General features: G+C 37.2%; 1 protein-coding gene across 2 annotated transcripts in view; it reads right to left on the reverse strand.

Moving 5' to 3' along the window:
• si:dkey-22o22.2 overlaps positions 1-19,868 on the reverse strand; it is a 368,709-nt gene that overhangs the window by 13,534 nt on the left and 335,307 nt on the right. For both annotated transcript variants that reach the window (XM_073926494.1, XM_001921088.9), the window contains 10 exons: positions 18,678-18,913; positions 15,524-15,801; positions 12,941-13,155; positions 9,068-9,195; positions 8,631-8,758; positions 6,694-6,817; positions 5,908-6,088; positions 2,810-2,976; positions 2,152-2,416; positions 458-638 (listed from right to left, as the gene is read on the reverse strand). In XM_073926494.1, the coding sequence (XP_073782595.1) occupies positions 458-638; positions 2,152-2,416; positions 2,810-2,976; positions 5,908-6,088; positions 6,694-6,817; positions 8,631-8,758; positions 9,068-9,195; positions 12,941-13,155; positions 15,524-15,801; positions 18,678-18,913 (1,903 nt within the window). The remainder of the gene's footprint in view (positions 1-457; positions 639-2,151; positions 2,417-2,809; positions 2,977-5,907; positions 6,089-6,693; positions 6,818-8,630; positions 8,759-9,067; positions 9,196-12,940; positions 13,156-15,523; positions 15,802-18,677; positions 18,914-19,868) is intronic.

Consider the following 19,868-nt stretch of genomic DNA (forward strand, 5'->3'; position numbering starts at 1 on the left):
GCACCCTAAGTGTGAACACTTGAAATGTCATTGTCATGTCAGTCATATGTCAATGTGTTCATTTTGGTACCATTAACAGTTTAGTGTTTCATTTTTTAAAGTATAAAAGCTTCAAATGCAGTTTATTATTTGTCATACTAAATGTGCAAACAGATGAAAGTGGATGCAAATTCTTGCTTACATTCTTGCTTTTTTTGTTTGCTGTCAAACTGTTGACCATTTCCGTGTGTTTATTCTGTCGCAAAATGCAACAAAAGTGCTACATGATGGCAATAGTGATCTTATAATGCGTTATGACGAAGCAACTAAAATAAGAAAACTACAAGTCTTAATGTGATTTTAGTTTATTGGAATGACTGTGTAAAATGCCAGAATGCCAGGTTGATGTAATCAGAAATCTTGTCGTCCTGTTATAATTGTGTTAATATTGTGTGTGTGTAAACGTGTGAGTATAAACCTGCACTCGTGTTTCCTCCACATGTCGACACAGTACAGCGGGCTCAGGCAGGGTTTGGCGCTGCAGGCGTCTGAGTGGCAGCCGGGTACGACACCACGGCGCTCCAGTACAGTACTGAACTCTGTGCTCTGACCATCCAGCGATAGAGAATGACCATTCAGCCTTACATCCCGCATACAGCCTGCAGGATAACAAGTCATTAATCACTCTATGAAATGCTTTAGGTACAGTACACAACAAAAAATGCTTTTCTTACTTCGATTTTTTTGTCTTCTTTTTAGTCCAAATATCTAAAAATTCTTATATCAAGAAGCATTTTCTAGACAAGAAAAAAATATTGTCATGTTTTCAGAAATAACATGCCAATATTAAGTGAGTTTTTCCTTAAAACAAGGAAAATAATCTGCCAATGGGGTAAGCAAAACAATCTTGTTTTCCCTTTTGAAATAAGATTATTTTGTTTACCCTATTGGCAGATTGTTCTGCTTGTTTGTAGGAAAAACTGTGCTTGTGTAGAAAATTCTTCTTTATTTAAGAATTTTTAGATATTTGGTATAGAAAGAAGACAAAAAATCAAAGTAAGAAAATAAACTTTTTTTGCAGTGTATGAGATGTTTATTTTTTTATTTATATATTGGTGTTCTTGAAAGTTTTAAGAATTAAATTGGGATTGGGATCCAAACAATCCTTCTGAAATCATTTTAATTCATTTCGTGCTCAAGTCATGTATTATATCTGTGAGAAATAAGCTACACTGCAAAAATGCTTTTCTTGCTTAGATTTTTTGTCTTGTTTCTAGTCTAAATATCTAAAATTTCTTATATCAAGAGGCATTTTCTAGACAAGCAAAACATATTGTCTCGTTTTGAGAAATAATATGCCAATATTAAGTGAGATTTTCCTTAAAACAAGCAAAATAATCTGCCAATGGGGTAAACAAAATAATCTTGTTTTTTCTTTTGACGTAAGATTATTTTGCTTACCCTATTGGCAGATTATTTGGCTTGTTTTAAGTAAAAACTCACTTAATATTGGCATATTATTTCTAAAAACAAGACAATATGTTTTGCTTGTCTAGAAAATTCTTCTTGATTTAGGAATTTTCAAATATTTGGTCTAGAAACAAGTCAAAAAATCTAAGTAAGAAAAGCATTTTTTTGCAGTGTAGATAACTTCCTTCACATTTTCAAGGAAACTATGATCTTTTTTGTAGGATTTTTGGATGAATAGAAAACTGTCCTTTAAAGTAGTATTTCCCAACACTGTTCCTGAAGGCACATTTTCAACCTCTTCCTATTTAAACACTCCTGAATCTACTCATTTGAACATTAGAAGAGACTGGAAAACCTGAAATGAATGGTTCAATTATTTTCAGAGAAAAACACAGTTACAATCTACAACTTAAAATCTAAATGTTTGAATGAGATGGAGAAAAATCTACACCAAAATAGTCACAACAAATGTCCTGAAATAGAAGACCTAAATAATGTCTGTGGGTGTGGAAACCATAGTATAAGTCTGCTGAATTATTAGAAAACAATCTAGAGAACAAATCACCTCAATCTATTTCATTATGTGATGATAATTTGATGGCTAATCAATTATTTCTCGCGCTATCATCATTACCGAAAACAAACAAATTAGTTTAAGATAAAAATCCCAGGAGTGAGGAAGAAAGTGATGAGTAAACTCACCCTGAAAGTCTCCCTGTGTGTTTGGGCTGGCGCTGTTTCCCAGAAACACACTGGAGGGGTGAACTACAATTTCCTTCTTCTGTCCCAGGACCCCTGTCACCTCTCGTGAGCCTCCGCCCTGCTCCAGTCGCAGGATGAAGATGTTGTCATGCCGGAGAATGCTGATCAGCACCCACTGGCCATGGTTTACACGCTGGCCTGTTAGTTTTAGCGAGTGAGTGCCGTCACCAAGGTTAGCACGAACATTGAGGTACCCATCCACTATCTGAAAAAGTACAGTGCACAGTGTTAGCTTTAAATGGGATTCAACATTTTATTAAAATTAGTTTTGAATGATTTCTGAACATAAACTTTAATGAAAAGTTACGGGATTTAAGGTGTAATGCAAAGTGAGATCTTTTATTTAACAGAATTTGCATTTTAAGGCCTACAACAAGCTTTTCCTTGGCCTTTTCCTTGGGTTTGTGACATCACCAAGTTTACCCTTGGTTTACCAAGTTAACCCTTAAATTTACATAAACCCCGCCCCTGGGAGTGACATTTCCTTCAAAGTGCACTAGGAGCTTCAAATTATGCATGTATGCAATTATGCATTTGAAAATTTCTGATTGAACACTCTTTAACCATTTATGATTTTGCATTGATGTGTATCACTCACTTCCAGGATGATGAACTCATTGGCGTCCCGTGAGGCCATGCTGAGAAGGGTGCCCGTTGAGGAGCGTGTTCTCAGCAGGAAATGAGCTTGTGTCCGTCGTGGACTTCCTCCACCCCTCAGCTGGTACCTCAACACACTGTCCCTCTCAAATGACCACTCAGGAAGCGCTAAGATGTAAACAAATAATATAAGAAATCAGAATAATATTTGACTTTTTAACATACTCCATTGTATAAGTGGAGATCAGTGTATCAGAAATTGCATTTTTCTAACAGCGATACATTAAATAGACAAAACTAATAGCAAAGACATTTATAATGTTACAAGAGATTTCAGATAAATGCTTTCTATTAACTTCCTCATTCATCACAGAAACTTAAATGTGTCAGAAAATATTAAGCTTTTTCAATACATTTACATGCACCCTCATAATCTGATTAAAATGGGATTTTTGCCATATTGCAATTAAACTTTACCTCATGTAAACACAATACTTCAATCACAATAATGTGATTAAGCTCATAATCATCCTAACCATAATTACATTACCTTTGTGGTGCAGGCAATAAACGCAATACACATTTTAAAAGCGCGGTAACACCTTAATCGCATTATTACCACTGTGACCAAAATAATGACGTGCTTGGATGCACACAGATGCCAAGTGTAATAAAAACTGCAATACTGGCATGACACGAATACATTGTCTTTTAAATATATTATAATACATGTTTTGTACACTTATTAAAAAATAGGTAATATTTTAATTATGTGTGGAAGGATGAATGGATGGATACAGTACGATGAATGGATGGATGGATGGATGGATGGATGGATGGATACAATGAAATAGATGGATGGCTGATAGATGGATAGCTACAGTAGGATGGATGGATAGATGGATATATACATTAGGATGGATTGATGGATGGATGGATGGATAGACGGACGAACGGATGGATGGATGGATGGATGGATGGATAGATAGATGGACAGATACAGTAGGGTGGATAGATAGATAGATGGATAGATACAGTGTGATGGATGGATGGATGGATGGATAGATTGGTAGATACAGTACAATGGATGGATGGATGGATGGATGGATGGATAGATGGATGGATGGATAGATGGATGATACAGTATGATTGATGGATGGATGAATATGGTACAATATATGGATGGATGGATACAGTACAATTTATGGATGAATGGATAAATAGATGAATAGATACAGTAGGTAGGATGGATGGATAGATGAATAGATACAGTACAATGGATAGATTGATGGATGGGTGGATGGATTGATGGATAGATACAGTAAGATGGATGGATGGATAGATACAGTACAATGGATGAATGGATGGATGGATGGATAGATGGATGGATACAGAATGATGGATGGATGGATACAGTACGATGGATGAATTGATGGATGGATAGATGGATAGATAGATGGATGGATGGATGAATACAGTACGATGGATGGATGGATGGATGGATGGATAGATGGATGGATACAGTAGGATATATGGATCGATGGATGGATGGATACAGTACAATGGATGGATAGATGATAGATGGATAGATAAAGTAAGATGAATGGATGAATAGATGGATATATGGATATATACAGTACAATGGATTGATAGTTGGATGGATGGATGGATGGATGGATAGAGAACGATGGATGAATGGATGGATGGATAGATGGATGAATGGATGGATGGATAGATGGATGGATACAGAATGATGGATGGATGGATACAGTATGATGGATGGATTGATGGATGGATTGATGGATGGATAGATGGATGGATAGATGGATGGATGAATACAGTACGATGGATGGATCGATAGATGGATGGATACAGTAGGATATATGGATCGATGGATGGATGGATACAGTACAATGGATGGATAGATGAATAGATGGATAGATAAAGTAGGATGAATGGATGGATGGATAGATGGATATATAAAGTACTATGGATGGATGGATGGATGGATGGATAGAGAACAATGGATGGATGGATGGATGGATAGATAGAGTATGATGAACGGCTGGATGGATGGATAAAGTATGATGGATGGATGCATGGATGGATAGATAGATGGATAAAGTTCAGTGGATAGATAGATAGATAGATAGATAGATAGATAGATAGATAGATAGATAGATAGATAGATAGATAGATAGATAGATAGATAGATAGATAGATAGATAGATAGATAGATAGATAGATAGATAGACGGACAGGCACAGACAGACAGACGCATAACTTCATATGACCTAGACGGCAGCTCCTCACGGAGGCTGCCGTCTAAACCAAAACAAACTGAAAGCAAAAGTAAAATATGTCCGGGTCCGGTACTCTCTCGGCTTCCTCTGCCCACGTTCCTCCTTTTATGATCCAGGGCTCCTTCCGTGGGATCTGAGGCAGGTGCGCACCGCAGGTGTATCCACTCACGCGGTGGCCTCACTCCGTTCCCACGGCTCTCGGCCACGCCCCCTCGCCACAAAAGCCTTCAAGTTCAGGGCTTAAACCCAAAAGACGACGATATGATGATCAGTATTTGAGTTTAGGATTTACGTGGACAGGACCATCTGATGAACCACGACCTTTATGTGTGGTTTGTCAGAATATTTTGGCTAATGACAGCATGAGACCCGCTAAACTTTGACAGTTTTGACTGGGATGGACAGTTCTTGGATCTGTTCTATTCATATTGAACCATCATTCTAGTTTTAAAAACGTTATATTAAAATACTTGTTATTACTCTGTAAATAATTGCACTTTCATGCAAATGATTATAAAAGTGAGTTAACCGTCTGACATCTGTCTGTGTCTTTATACTGTATATATATATATATATATATATATATATATATATATATATATATATATATATATATATATATATGTGTGTGTGTGTGTGTGTGCGTGTGCGTGTTTGGGTGGAGGGGGGCGCCAATGGATAAGTTGTGTCAAAAGGGAGGCCCACTGTCTTAGACTTTGAAAAACCCTGACCTATATTCATGATCATCAAACAATAGGCCATGGAGTGATGTATAATGTATGTTGTGTTGGCTTACCCTTATCACACTTGTGTCCGCTGTATCCAGGATGGCAATCACAGCTGAAAGAGCCCCATTCACCTAAGCATCTCCCATGTACTCCACAAGACGGTCCTCCTGCAGTCAAACACACACCATCCGTCAGGGCACATCCCGGGGCGGTGTTCTCACTCTCTGCTGCGCTGCTGAGGTCGTACACCTGACAGAAAACACACACACACACAAACACAGAGAAAGGCCTGAGTTAGCACAATGCTGAACCGCATTGATCCGTATCGACGCCCTGTCAGAAAGTGGCTCAGGTGAACGTTTGTTCCATCTAAACAAAAGATCGTGGATTAGAAAGCGAAACACTTTGGTCTGAATCTCAACCATGTAAGAAATTATGTTTAAGACTTAATATATTATGCAAAATATATACAACCATTTCTGAAATATGAGCACAATAAATTTTAGGTGGAATTTTACATTGCGTTATACAAGTGTGTATGATTTACATCAAAATTTATTTCTATTGCATCTTATTATTTAGGCTCAATGTATTCCAGATCACAAATAAACCATTTAAATAGAATTAAAGGCCTGTTTACTCCAATAAGGATGCTCTACAATAAAAACTGCTTTTACTACAAAAGATGACAGTAGATAGATACAGTTTGTTAATGAATAAGCGCATATGTATTCAATATTTTGCCTCTAGACTACCTCCAGAAAGCAGTAGTATACTGTATAGACTGTAGTGTACTAAATTGGTTCAAATCAAACCAGCTTCTAGATGTATAAACACATTTACAGTGGTATTACCTGACTGTCCACCACCAGGTTCCTCATACATCCCACAAACCCTTTGTAGTGTGGATGTGACCTGCGCAGTGAGTGTGTCTCTTTAACACCACCCAGCTGAAGAGGCTGGTAGACATCCAAAAACCTGAGGAGAGATAAACACATGTGAAATCCACAGATATGTATATTCAGACATGTCAACTCATCTGCCATCTTGATTTTCTACTTGCTACTACTGATGAAATATTACATACAAATAAAAAAAGATAAGTTTATTGTTCTGGAAAAGAAAGAGCAACCAATAGTAAAAAAAACAAGCTTTAGTTTACATTACAATTTGTTGTTAAAGGGTTAGTTCACCCCAAAACATAATATCTGAGAGATTTTAATCCCTCCATTGACTGAAACTCTTTACACTTCATAATGTTTCTTAGGAGATAAAAAAATAAATGCGCATCCATCAAGCTTTTTAAAGGATATGCTTGCTTTATGATGAACAGATTTATTATATAGATATAAGGGGTTTGAAAAGACATGATGGTGAATAAATGATGACAGAATTTTCATTTTGGGTTTTTTTTTATTATTTTCATTTATTATTAATATCCCCAAATGTCTTCTTTGTTTCTTTAAATGTTTTATTCTAGATGAATGCATTCTTGAAAAAATAAATAAAAATAAATAAATATTAGTGGTGTAACGGATCACAAATCTCACGGTTCAGATCACAGTGTGGTTTTTCAGTCAAGGATCGGACCATCAGCAAAAAGGTAGACAAATGTCAATTGCTTTCCATTTATAAAAAAATATTACTGCAAAAACCATTGGTTTTGACAAACAGAATATATTATTATAAATTTTAACCTGTCATTTTAACAAAAATCCAAAATCAAGGAAGAACAAGCTAAAAATAAGGAAAATATTCAATACGAAAAATTAAGAATATGATAGAAATATTATAGAAATCTTGTACAACATATATTTATTTTCAATTAATGATTCAGAGGATTAAATTGTCATTAATGATGACAATTTACACATAAAACATGTTTTATTTTAGGCGTATTACGCATAAAAACATATTCAGTGATATAATTTTGATGGTTGTTTGTCGCCACCTATTGGTTAAACAATGTAATTGCTACAACATTCAACTTGACGTTCCATTAAACCAGTGGTCACCAAACTTGTTCCTGGAGGGCCGGTGTCCTGCAGGTTTTAGCTCCAACCCTAATCAAACACACCTGAACAAGCTAATCAAGGTCTTACTAGGTATACTTGAAACACCCAGGTAGGTGTGTTGAGGCAAGTTAGACCTAAACCCTGCTGGGTTAGAGCTAAACCCTGCTGGCACATCAGTGATGTTCTCCCAGTACTTCTGTCTTATTTCATTGTTTGTAATGAACTGAAAAATTTTAACTAAATCTCTCTCGATCAAACATAGATTTGAATGCAGTGCATAAACATGTAAATCATTCTCATTTATCACACTTTTAACACTTTTAATCAATAACCTAATAATTAATAATCATTATATTTATATGTGATTTAAATGAGGTGGGAGGCAATCTCTCTGCAATTGTTATAAATGTTGGATTAACCTACAAGTTCAAAAAAGTGATTAATTTGCGGGTCACGTGCGTTCCGAACTGTGGGTTGTGATCATAAAATAAAATCAGATTTTTATCAGAGTCTACATCCATATGGAAATGATGTGTTATAAATGATATAAATGATAAAAAATACCCTGTATAATGTTCAGAAACTTTTATTTAAGGCATTAAGAAGGCATAAAGAAGAAACCTGTAGCACCTAACATCCATAGCAGGAAAATAGTGATATATTAATTAAAGCTTTTTTTATTTATATTCCCTTGTGTTCAAACAAGTTTAAACAAATGGAGGATGTGAAAATCATTCTTTTTGGGTTACTGTCTCTTTAAGATCATAATTTTTTACCTCTCACTGCCTGGTGTCTCGCCAGAAGCCTTGCACACAGACTGATCAGTCTCAAACATCTCTACTCCCAGACCTTCCACCTCGTTCACCACGGCTCCAGAGCAGTGGTCCAGAATCATTTGAACACTCTGCAGAAACACACACGCACACAAACACACTCAAATGATTTAACTAGAGGGCTAAGTGTCACACCACATCCGAGTGCGCCAGGCGTCAAGTTTGGTTATTGAATATTTCAGACCCAATCCTAGAGGGCGCCAAAGCTCACAATCTGCTTAACCCAATGAGAGCATCAGAGATACGTGACTAACAGCACTCTCTGTCAGTTTCAGATATGAAATGAAAGGCAAATAAAAAAATTAAAAAACATAATGAATGGCAGCGGTCTAGTGTGTCAACCTGGCCATGTGCTCTTCATTTTCAGTCTATGTTTATACCTTGCCATCGCTGATGATGTCGAGGTGATGCCAGCGGCGGTCTGTGACAGTGGCTCTCGCGCTCAGCTGCAGGGTCAGAGTTCCTGAACCATGATTCACACTCAGCACTGGAACTCCATTTTTCAGCTCTATTAAAAATGGAATAAAAAAAACAGAGGTATATTAAAAGCTGCCAGGTTTAAAAGCCTCCGAGGCTCACCAACAATCTTGAAAAATAAAGGCTTCTTATTTCTCCTTGCAAGAATTACTTTCAACATCCATCGAAATTTTCCATTGAATGAAAGGTTCTTTATAGTGAAAAAAGTTTTCAAGATTTTCTAAATACTTCACACAAGGTGGCTCTGTGGTTAGCACTGTCACCCCACAGCAAGAAGGTCACTGTTTCAAGTGCCGGCTGGGCCTGTTACTATGTAATTATTCTATAACTCATTATTAGCATTTATTATTATTAATATTAACAGCATTATTTGATCAAAAATGTTGTGAAAAACTATTACAGATTAAAACAAACTCATACACTTTAAATAATAAAAACAATTGCTGGGTTCTACACAATTCATTCCTGTTGTCCCAAAACAAATCTATTAAGTTAACTTGACTCATTTCAGTGATTTGATGATAAATCAATTAAGTTGTCCCAAAAAATCTCAAGAATCGTGCTGTTTCAGCTCATTTTAAATAGTAGTCTGTAAATATTAGTTCAAAGTAGTTTGAACAAGCAGCAAAAATATTTTTTGAGTGTATATGCACTTATTCTAAAATGTTCTTTATTTATTAATTGGATTTATTTTTCAGTATAATTATTCAAATCTTAATGGTCACATTACTTTTTGGAAATAATTTTAAAATGCAGATTTTTTTTTTGCTCAAGAAACATTTCTTCTCATTACAAACGTAAAAAAAACTGTTGTTATGGTTACTATTGTGGAAATGACATCATTTATATATTTTTTGCCTTTATTTTGACAGGAAAGTATAATGACAAAAAGCTAAGCTGTAGATAGAGAGAGGGATGGATTGGGATAGGTCCTTATGTCGAGACTCAAACTTGTAATGGCCACAACGCTGTTGCGCTATATGTTGGCGCACTGCCCATTAGACAATTAGACAATACTAAAATTGGTCACACTTTATTTTGATGGTCCGTTTGTTGAATTTAAGGTACATTACATCTGCATGCCAACTAATTCTCATTAGATTATAAGTAGACTGTTAGGTTGGGGTTAGGGTTAGTGTAAGTTTACATGTATTTGCAAAGTTTCTTATAGTCAGTTAAATGTCTGTTGAATGTCAATATCAGCAGATATTAAGCAGACAGTCTACTACTACTCAAATGGACCATCAAAATAAAGTGCTACTCTAAAATTATATATTTTCACAATGTTCTTAAACTTTTAACCTAAACTGATTCGGGTAATGACAAAAAATGCTGAAACAATCTCACAGATTTGATCTCAAGCTAAGTTTGGCCAGAGGGGAAACGGTCATGCCCAACAGAGCCTGTTTTTCCCAAGGTTTTTTCTTTCACTTTTGTCTCTTGGTGAAGTGGATGGATTTGCTCTTGTGTTTGGACTTTCAGCAGTGAAAAATAAACCACACTGAACTGAACTAAACTGAATTCTAACTCTGAAAACTGGACTGACACAGTTTCAATTTACTAGAACTTCTATGTTAAGCTGTTTTGATACAATCTACATTGTAAACACGCTATAGAAAGAAAGATGAATTGAATTGAACTTTTGCTAAGTTTCAAACTCATCACGGGCCAGCACATGACACCAGTACCGCAAACATGTGTGACATGAAAATCCAATGCTGTTTTGTGGCCCCTCAGATTGCTTTTGACCCCCAGCAGTAAAAAAAAATGCTTATTCGCAATCAATTTGTGGTCAGGTTGAAATTGCTGTCACTGCACTGGAGGGTTTTGGCCCCAGTTCAATAAAAACATGCACCAAAGTGATGATGTAAGCTTATGCAAGGCCACGGGAGGGTTATTTCCCGAAATCATGCGACCAGTTGCACGATACAGTATTGGACAGGTGGCACAGAATCTGAATGTGTGACCTTCTGCAATGACCTGAGGTTTAGATCAATGTTGACCCAAACTGCACTCTCACCACTGCTGACCGAACACATTTACAAACATCTATCACTAATGGCGCACTTCAGACTGTGCCTGTTGCCATTCATCGATTTTAGTCACACACTTAATTAAGAGTGGAAATTAATGTCATGCAGTGGTAACATGAGAACTGACCCTTTCTATTTCAGAATTTGGAAGCAGTCTCAATGTGTGTTAAACTAATATTACAAATGACACTACTTTAAAAACATACGTTTATGTTGGTAATTCAAACAAAGCTGCAACTAAATAAAACTTTTTGATGAAAACCTAAAAAAAGAAAACCTAATTTTATATTAAAATTAATTTTTAATATAGTGGATATACACTCACTGGCCACTTTATTAGGTACACCTTAATAGTACAGAGTTGGACCCCTTTTGCCCTCAGAACTGCCTTAATCCTTCGTGGCACAGATTCAGCAAGATGCTCGAAATATTCCTCTGAGATTTTGGTCTATATTGACAGGATAGCATCACGCAGTTGCTGCAGATTTGTCGGCTGCACATCAGTGATGCAAATCTCCCGTTCTACCACATCCCAATGCTCTATTGGATTGAGTCTGGTGACTGTGGAGGCCATTTGAGTACAGTGAACTCCCACACCCCACACCATTACACCACTACTACCAGCCTGAACCGTTGATACAAGGCAGGATGGATCCATGCTTTAATGTTGTTGATGCCAAATTCTGACCCTACCATCCAAATGTTGCAGCAGAAATCAAGAATCAGACAGGCAACATTTCTTCAATCTTCTATTATCTACATTTTGGTGAGCCTGTGCGAATTGTAGCCTCATTTTCCTGTTCTTAGCTGACAGGAGTGGCACCCGGTGTGGTCTTCTGCTGCTGTAGCCCATCCGCCTCAAGGTTGAATGTGTTGTGCATACAGAGATGCTTTTCTGCATACCTCGGTAGTAACAAGTGTTTTTTTTATGTTACTGTTACCTCTCTATCAGCTCAAACCAGTCTGGCCATTCTCCTCTGACCTCTGGCATCAACAAGTCATTTGCGCCCACAGAACTGCCACTCACTGGATATTTTCTCTTTTTTGGACCATTCTCTGTAAACCCTAGAGATGGTTGTGCGTGAAAATCCCAGTAGATGAGCAGTTTCTGAAATACTCAGACCAGCCTGTCTGGCACCAACAACCATGACACGTTCAAAGTCACTTAAATCACCTTTCTTCCCTATTCTGATGTTCGGTTTGAACTGCAGTAGATCGTCTTGAACGTGTTTACATGCCTATATGCATTGAGTTGCTGCCATGTGATTGGCTGATTAGAAATTTACGGTATTGTGCAGTTGGACTGGTGTACCTAACAAAGTGGCCGGTGAATGTATATACAAAAAAATTGTCATGTACTAGTCTTTATAAATATATATATATATATATATATATATATATATATATATATATATATATATATATATATATATATATATATATATATATTTATATCTTTAAAAATTATATATTTAAACATATAATTTACTTACACCCCCTTAAAAACAAATAAAACCAAATGTTTCATAAAAATAAATGTAAAATAATGTAAACTGAAAACAGAAAAATAAATGCTCATTCAAGATACAAACAAAAAAAGATAACACTATATAAATAATACTACAATAACACAGTGTATTCTAAAGTGACTTTACATTGTGCTTGTTTATATGTGATATGTGTAATATATATGCAGCTGCTCATTTTGAATGCACAAAAACATGTAAATATGATGATTCATACCCAGGGCAATAAAGTCCTCTTTTTCTCTGGGCTGAGGTGCTCCCATTGGGCCGTTGTAGAACAACAGGCCATTGGCTGCCTCCGTGATGAACTCCAGAGAGATGTGGCTCTGGAAGCACGGCTTTATGGGATGGAACCAAGCATAGCCGTTGCCAAGAAAGCTGTGTTTGGTTTGCTGGCATTCTGGCCCATCAAACATTGGGGGACATTTACACCTGTGACAGAGCAGAAGATCAGTCATAACTTAAAGGGATAGTTCATCCAAAATTCTGCCATCATTTACTCACCCCTTACATGTTTCATATAAATTTGAGTTTATTTTTTGTGCTGTTGAATGCAAAAAAAAATGTTACTTTAAAAAAATGTTGAAAACCTGTAACCACTTAGTGAAAGGTTATCTAAACCCTGCATCAGTGAACTTTTATAGAAGATGTGTAGCTGTAATGGCTAGTAGAAATCTGGTTTGATTAAAAATCAGAGCATATGATTATATATATATATATATATATATATATATATATATATATATATATATATATATATATATATATATATATATATATATATATGTGTGTGTGTGTGTGTGTGTGTGTGTGTGTGTGTGTGTGTGTGTGTGTGTGTGTGTGTTATGATCACCAGCGATCTAGTGGCTGCAGATAGCTGGTAAACACAGTTCAATAAAGAACAATAAAGTACAATAAAGAACTACAAATTTGTTGTTATATGGACTACAAATCCTATCATGCAGTGCTCACTCACACCGGTTCCTCATTTCGTTGATTACACACACACTCACACAGACAAAGCTGAAGCTCATCATTCATTCATTACCTAGACTGTAAAGAGAGCACTCTCACACACATCAGTGCTGAGTCTTTTAAGCAGTATTGTGAACATTAAGGCGCGGTTTCCCTGCCTTGTTTTGCCATGTTGGACCCTTGTTTTATTGTTTATTCCTGTATGCTGTCTGCTTTTTGACCGTCCGCCTGTTTATGACCACGACTCTGGATTTGCTTGTATACATCTGCTTGCCCCTGTGTTGACCATTGTTTGCCACACCAACCTGTTTATAAAACTTGCATTTGGATCCACACCCTGTAGTCAGCGTCCACTTCCCTGTACAGTTCTATTTGAAAACAACTACAACTAAATTTGTTGTATGTTTGTTTATATCAGATTCGAAACCAGAAAAAAACTGTATATAAAAAAACATTTTAAGTTTTGTTTTTTAATATCAGTTTTTTCACATTTCATAAGTGATTTAAACAAAATACAAAATGAAATTAAAACTAAGTTTGTTAATGCTTTCTTCTGTTGAACACAAATGAAGATATTTTGAAGAATGCTGAAAACCTGTAACTATTAACATCCATAGTAGGAAAAACAAAGACTATGGAAGTCAATGGTTACCGGTTTCTTCAAAATATATTCTTTTATATTCAACAGAAAAGAAATTCTTAAACTGGTTTGAAACAAGTCAAGAGTGAGTTAATGATGACATCATTTTACACTTTGGGTGAACTATCCCTTTCACCAGGTCATCACATGGTTGAAAACATCAATTATTCTATCATATAAACTGAAGATCAAAACAAATGAATAAATGTAAACAAATAAATGTAATTTTTATTGAAATTTTAATGTTTGTTGTGGCTATACCATGATAACAGTGTTTTACAAAAAAAGGGTGTCTCGACATCAGAATTACAGAACAGTAATAACTGTAGCATGAGCAAAGATTACAACTCTATTTTCAGCAGACAAAGTAAGATAAGAGTGTGCAGGTCATTCACGGAACTTCCTTCTTCATCTTTTACTGACTTCTTCACACAATTTCAGTCTTTTCCCAGGATAAGAAATATAATGTTTCCCACAGATCCAAATAAATGAACAAATTTAGGTGAAGTTTCATAAACTAATTTCGAGACGAGCATGTGATATGATTGAGCACTGCTGGATACTTATCTGTAATCAGTAATAATCCAATCAGAGTGATCCTAGCTTACTATAAATGGATCATTTTCTCCTTACTGCTCTATCTTCGTTTTGAAAGAATCCCCCCTTCCACCCCATCTCCTCCTTTCCTTCCCATTTCTAAAGGGGTAGCTATCGAGACCTACCTGATCTTGGATACCCTGATATGCTTATTGACCGGGCGGGAGCCCTGGGCTCAAATATCTCCGAGCACAGGGTTCTCTCCCGGGACAGCATGCCAAACCTGCTATAAATGCTAAGCATATCTAAGTGGGAACTCTTGAATCTTAAAAGTGAGCTTTGACTCAGTTCTTGAAAATGAGTAAACTATAGATCAGGGGTGCCCAAACTTGGTCCAGGAGGGCTGTAATCCTACAGATTTTAGCTCCATCTTGCCTCAACACACCTGCATGAATATTTCTAGTAAGCCTAGTAAGAGCTTGATTAGCTAGCCCAGGTGTGACTGATTGGGGTTGGAACTAAACTGTGCAGGACCCCAGCCCTCCAGGACCGAGATTGGGCGCCCCTGCTATAGATCGTTCTCTAGTTTTGATCTCCACTGTAGAACATGACTATTAATCTGACTCAAGTGGTAAATGGGTGTTTTACCTGTAGCCTAGTTCACTATCCACACAGGTTCCTCCGTTCAGACAGGGGCTTTGTGAGTATGAGGAGCAGTGCAGATGAACGCTCTCTCGGCCCAGGCAACCACACTGAACACTTGCTTTGGCTGAGACCGACACCAGAGAGATGTTCCCATTGTTGAGGGTTGTAGGGGTGTCACTGAAAGTCACCTTGCTGGAGCAACCCCCTGTCTGACCACAGGCTGCATATACACACTCGTCCACCCCCACCTGAAGAATGGTCACTCCCAGAGCAGACTCCAACTGAAAGACAAAGCACACAAACCCTGATTAAAATCAATCAGAAGCGGAAGTTGTGATAGTCTGTTTTTCCCTGTTATGGCACCCCAGTGAAACAACTTTCTAGAAAAGAAAAATAATAGAGTAGTTTGGGACTTTATGTTTATGTTAGTTTGAGGATTAATGTTACAATCTGTGTTAATCTCATATGGTTTGCTACTGGTAGATCTTAAGAGTGAAAGGTTGTTCAAACCCAGCACCAGTGAACCTTCAGAGAAGAAGTGTAGCTGTAATGGCTAGTATGAAGCTGCTTTGATTAAAAATTACAAGAGCATATGATTTAAAAAAATATGCACAAAAATGATTTACTACATAATACTGCAGTGTTCTATTAGAAAAAAACAACTATATTTGATGTATATTTGTTTATATCAGATTCAAAACTAGAAAAAACTCATTCATTCATGAATTTTCGGCTTAATCCCTTTATTAATGTGGGGTCGCCACAGCGGAATGAACCGCTGAATTTAGCCTACCCAGCTCACCAATGCCGCATGTCTTTGGACTGTGGGGGAAACCGGAGCACCCGGAGGAAACCCACACAAATGCAGAGATAACATTCAATCTCCACACAGAATTGCAACTGACCCAGCCGAGGCTCGAACCGGTGACCTTGCTGTGAGGCGACAGCACTACCTACTGCGCAACCGCATCGCCTAGAAATTTTTTTTTCTATTTATGTTTTGTATTTAAATGTTTTTCCACGTCTTTCATGATTTAAACTAAATACAAAATGAGTTTAAAACAAAGTTAGTTGATGCTAAAGAGATAGTTCTCCCCAAACTGAAAATTAAAGGTTAATGTACACTGAATCCGAATTTTTCAATAGTAATTTTCGCACAATAAAAATGAATTCGACCTCAGGTTGTGTGAATCGTATCGACACACTGCCTCCGAAACTTTCATCCGTCATAAAGAAAAGTCATAAAATTAGATTTTTTTCACACTTTCCGCAATATTTTCTGTTTTCGCATTTGAAAAAGTGATTCGAGAGGAGGGGTTTTGACAGTTCAGAGCCACAATACAAGCAAAAAGCTAAATACACAATGCCTTCATTTGAGCTGCACAATATGACATCAATCACAGAGCATAAAATAAAGACGGATTGTAGCGGACAGTTGAGAACCTCTATATGCTGAATTCAGTGACTGGCACACCTCTCCCCTGCTGCTGCTGCTGCTTGGTGTGTGTGTGTGTGTGTGTGTGTGTGTGTGTGTGTGTGTGTGTGTTTGTCTCCACACATTTGCTAACTGCCCATAGACATTACAATGAAAAGTATGGTCCGCTTTCAGTCTGTTGCTTCGATATGTCAACACGACCACCATCTATGTCATATAATATGCTAGTCTCTATTCAGGACTTGTCTACGTACGTGAATATGTGAAGTATCACAAGCAATGTATCAAAATTCCACTGATTTCCTGAAATAAACTTCAGGATAATCCAGCGCAACTGTTTGATAATAAGCTGAACAATCCTTCCTCTCAATTGGATGAATGCAATATGCAGCCCATTACTTTTCCTGTTTCTACTTTGGAGACGAGACGTATCGCTGCTTAAACTGACTCCGAAATGTTTTGTATTTTCTCGTAATGGATTGATTAATACGCACCGGACTCAGTGTGCAAGGTTTTGTTAACGTGACGAATTTTTCACATGTGATTACGAAAAAAAACACATATGAACATTTCGGACTTCAGTGTGTAAAGAACTTGACTCATTATTTACTCACCTTCAAGTGGTTCCAAACCTGAGATTCTTTCTTCTGTTGAACACAAATGAAGATATCTTGAAAAATGCTGAAAACACTGACATCCATAGTAGAAAAAACAAATACTATGGGAGTCAGTTGTTACAGATTTTCATTATTCTTCAAAATATCTTCTTGTTTTTACAGAAGAAACTCAAAAGGTTTGAAACAAGCAGAGGGAGAGTAAAATGATGACAGAAATTAAATATCTTTCTATCCCTTAATAACTCTGACCCACAAACATGAAGAGACGACACAGTGGCTCAGTGGTTAGCACTGTCGCCTCACAGCAAGAAGGTCACTGGTTTGAGTCCCGGCAGGGTGCTTCGGTTTCCCCCACAGTCCAAAGACATGCGCTTTAGGTGAATTGAATAAACTACATTGGCCGCAGTGTATGTGTGTGCATGTGAGAGTGGATAAGCTGGATAAGTTGGCGGTTCATTCAGCTGTGGCGACCCCTGATGAATAAAGAAACTAAGCTGAAGGAAAATGAATGAATAAACAAACATGAAAGGAAATATTCTTTTTTGGTGAACATAAAAAAAACACCAAAAAACACCTAAACATCCTACGCAGCTTCAAATACAGCACAAGTGATTTTTCCTTAGTGGCTGTGCACATGTGCTTGTTAGCATAAGTGTGTTTATTTGTTTGTTCAGGAGTGACGGGGGTCCTTCTCAAGGGCAGTCCATCACATCCCTCAACAGCGGCTGTAAAAATGTCAGCGCAGCTTTCTGTGTTGTGCATCAACATCATCTCGCTGAGAGCATTAGCGCCACGCTGGGCTGTGAAGAACACCCACTCTACACCTGATTTATAGAGCTGCACAGGGAGCAACATGTTCTTTCCATCCAGTCCTCAATCCTAGTATCCCTCTCTCCCCCTGCCCCAGCGACCCAAAGCGACAGCCCACCATCTCATACCTTACATAGAAATAAAATATTCATTGACCCGTCATGCAGTGTGTCTCCGAGTGCAGGTGTGAGACGCGTGTAAATGCAAACGGCTCCATAGACTCCATGTCTGAGACACACAGGAGACGCGGTTTGGTGGGAAAGTGTGAGTTTTTGTGCACGCTCGACTTTGTCACCTTTGCTTTGTGCATGGCTATGTAGCCGTGAAGTTTCTCCGGTTTGTAGTACGGCGAGCCATGAGCGGCAAACCAAACGCTGAGGTGGTGCTGAGCTGGTTGTCTGCCGCTGGCCAGGCTGAAGACGTCAACGTTCTCCACATCTGTCTGGAAGAGTTCCGACAACAGGCGACGCAGACGCATGTATCGACTTTCCTCATTCGCCGAGGCACGGAAAAACTCATTCGCTGTCAGGTCTGTGCATGATAAACACATAGAAACAAAGTGTTAAAAACAATGTATTACATTTATTAGTGTAGTCACATACAGTTAAAGGGCTCCTATGATGAAAATCAACTTTTGTAAGCTGTTTGGACAGAACTGTCTGTATGTATAGTGTGTCTACTGTCATATCAGAGTGTTATAAACCTAACAAGTCTCTTTTAAATCTCCTGACATTAATCCCAGTGATTTTGTTTTCCCCGCCCACTGAATTGATTGACAGGCACCATGTTTCTATAATAAATTGTAAACACCTGTCCACAGAACATCTGTTTTGCAGATAAACTAGGAATAAAATATTTGTAACAGCTCTCTGTGATTTTTAAATAGAATTTAAAATAGAGCATGTTTGTAATAAAGACAGTAAAATCATGAGGCTCATCATTTCAGAAGGGCTTGAATGAACTCCACCACAAATACATCAAATAAGCTTACATGACTTTTTTTTTAATAATGAGCTGTATTTTAGCTTCATCCATGTCTGTCTCTATCACTGATGGCTGTTTATCTGACATAAAGCATGAGAAGCAGACACACACATGGGGACGGTGGGCGGGGAGAAGCAGCTCATTTGGATTTTAAGCCACAGGCTACAAAAACAGACACAATGTACATACACTGTACATGTAAAATGAGCAGATTCTAGAGGCTATAATAAATAATCTGATGGTATTTTGAGTTGAAATTTTACTGGAGACACCAAAGGCTTATCTTATATCTTGTAAAAGAGGTAAAATAGGTTCCCTTTAAAGCCAAAATTATTAGCCCTGCGAATTTATTGTCAAATGTTTCCCAAATGATGTTTAATAGAGCAAGGAATTTATCACAGTATTTCCTATAATACTTTTTTTTCTGGAGAAAGTCTTATTTGTTTTATTTTAGCTAGAAAAGCTTACTTGCTTTTTAAATCAATTTTAAGATCAATATTAT

The sequence above is a fragment of the Danio rerio genome, chromosome 16 (genome assembly GCF_049306965.1).
Source record: "Danio rerio strain Tuebingen ecotype United States chromosome 16, GRCz12tu, whole genome shotgun sequence".
Classification (NCBI taxonomy): Eukaryota; Metazoa; Chordata; class Actinopteri; order Cypriniformes; family Danionidae; genus Danio; species Danio rerio.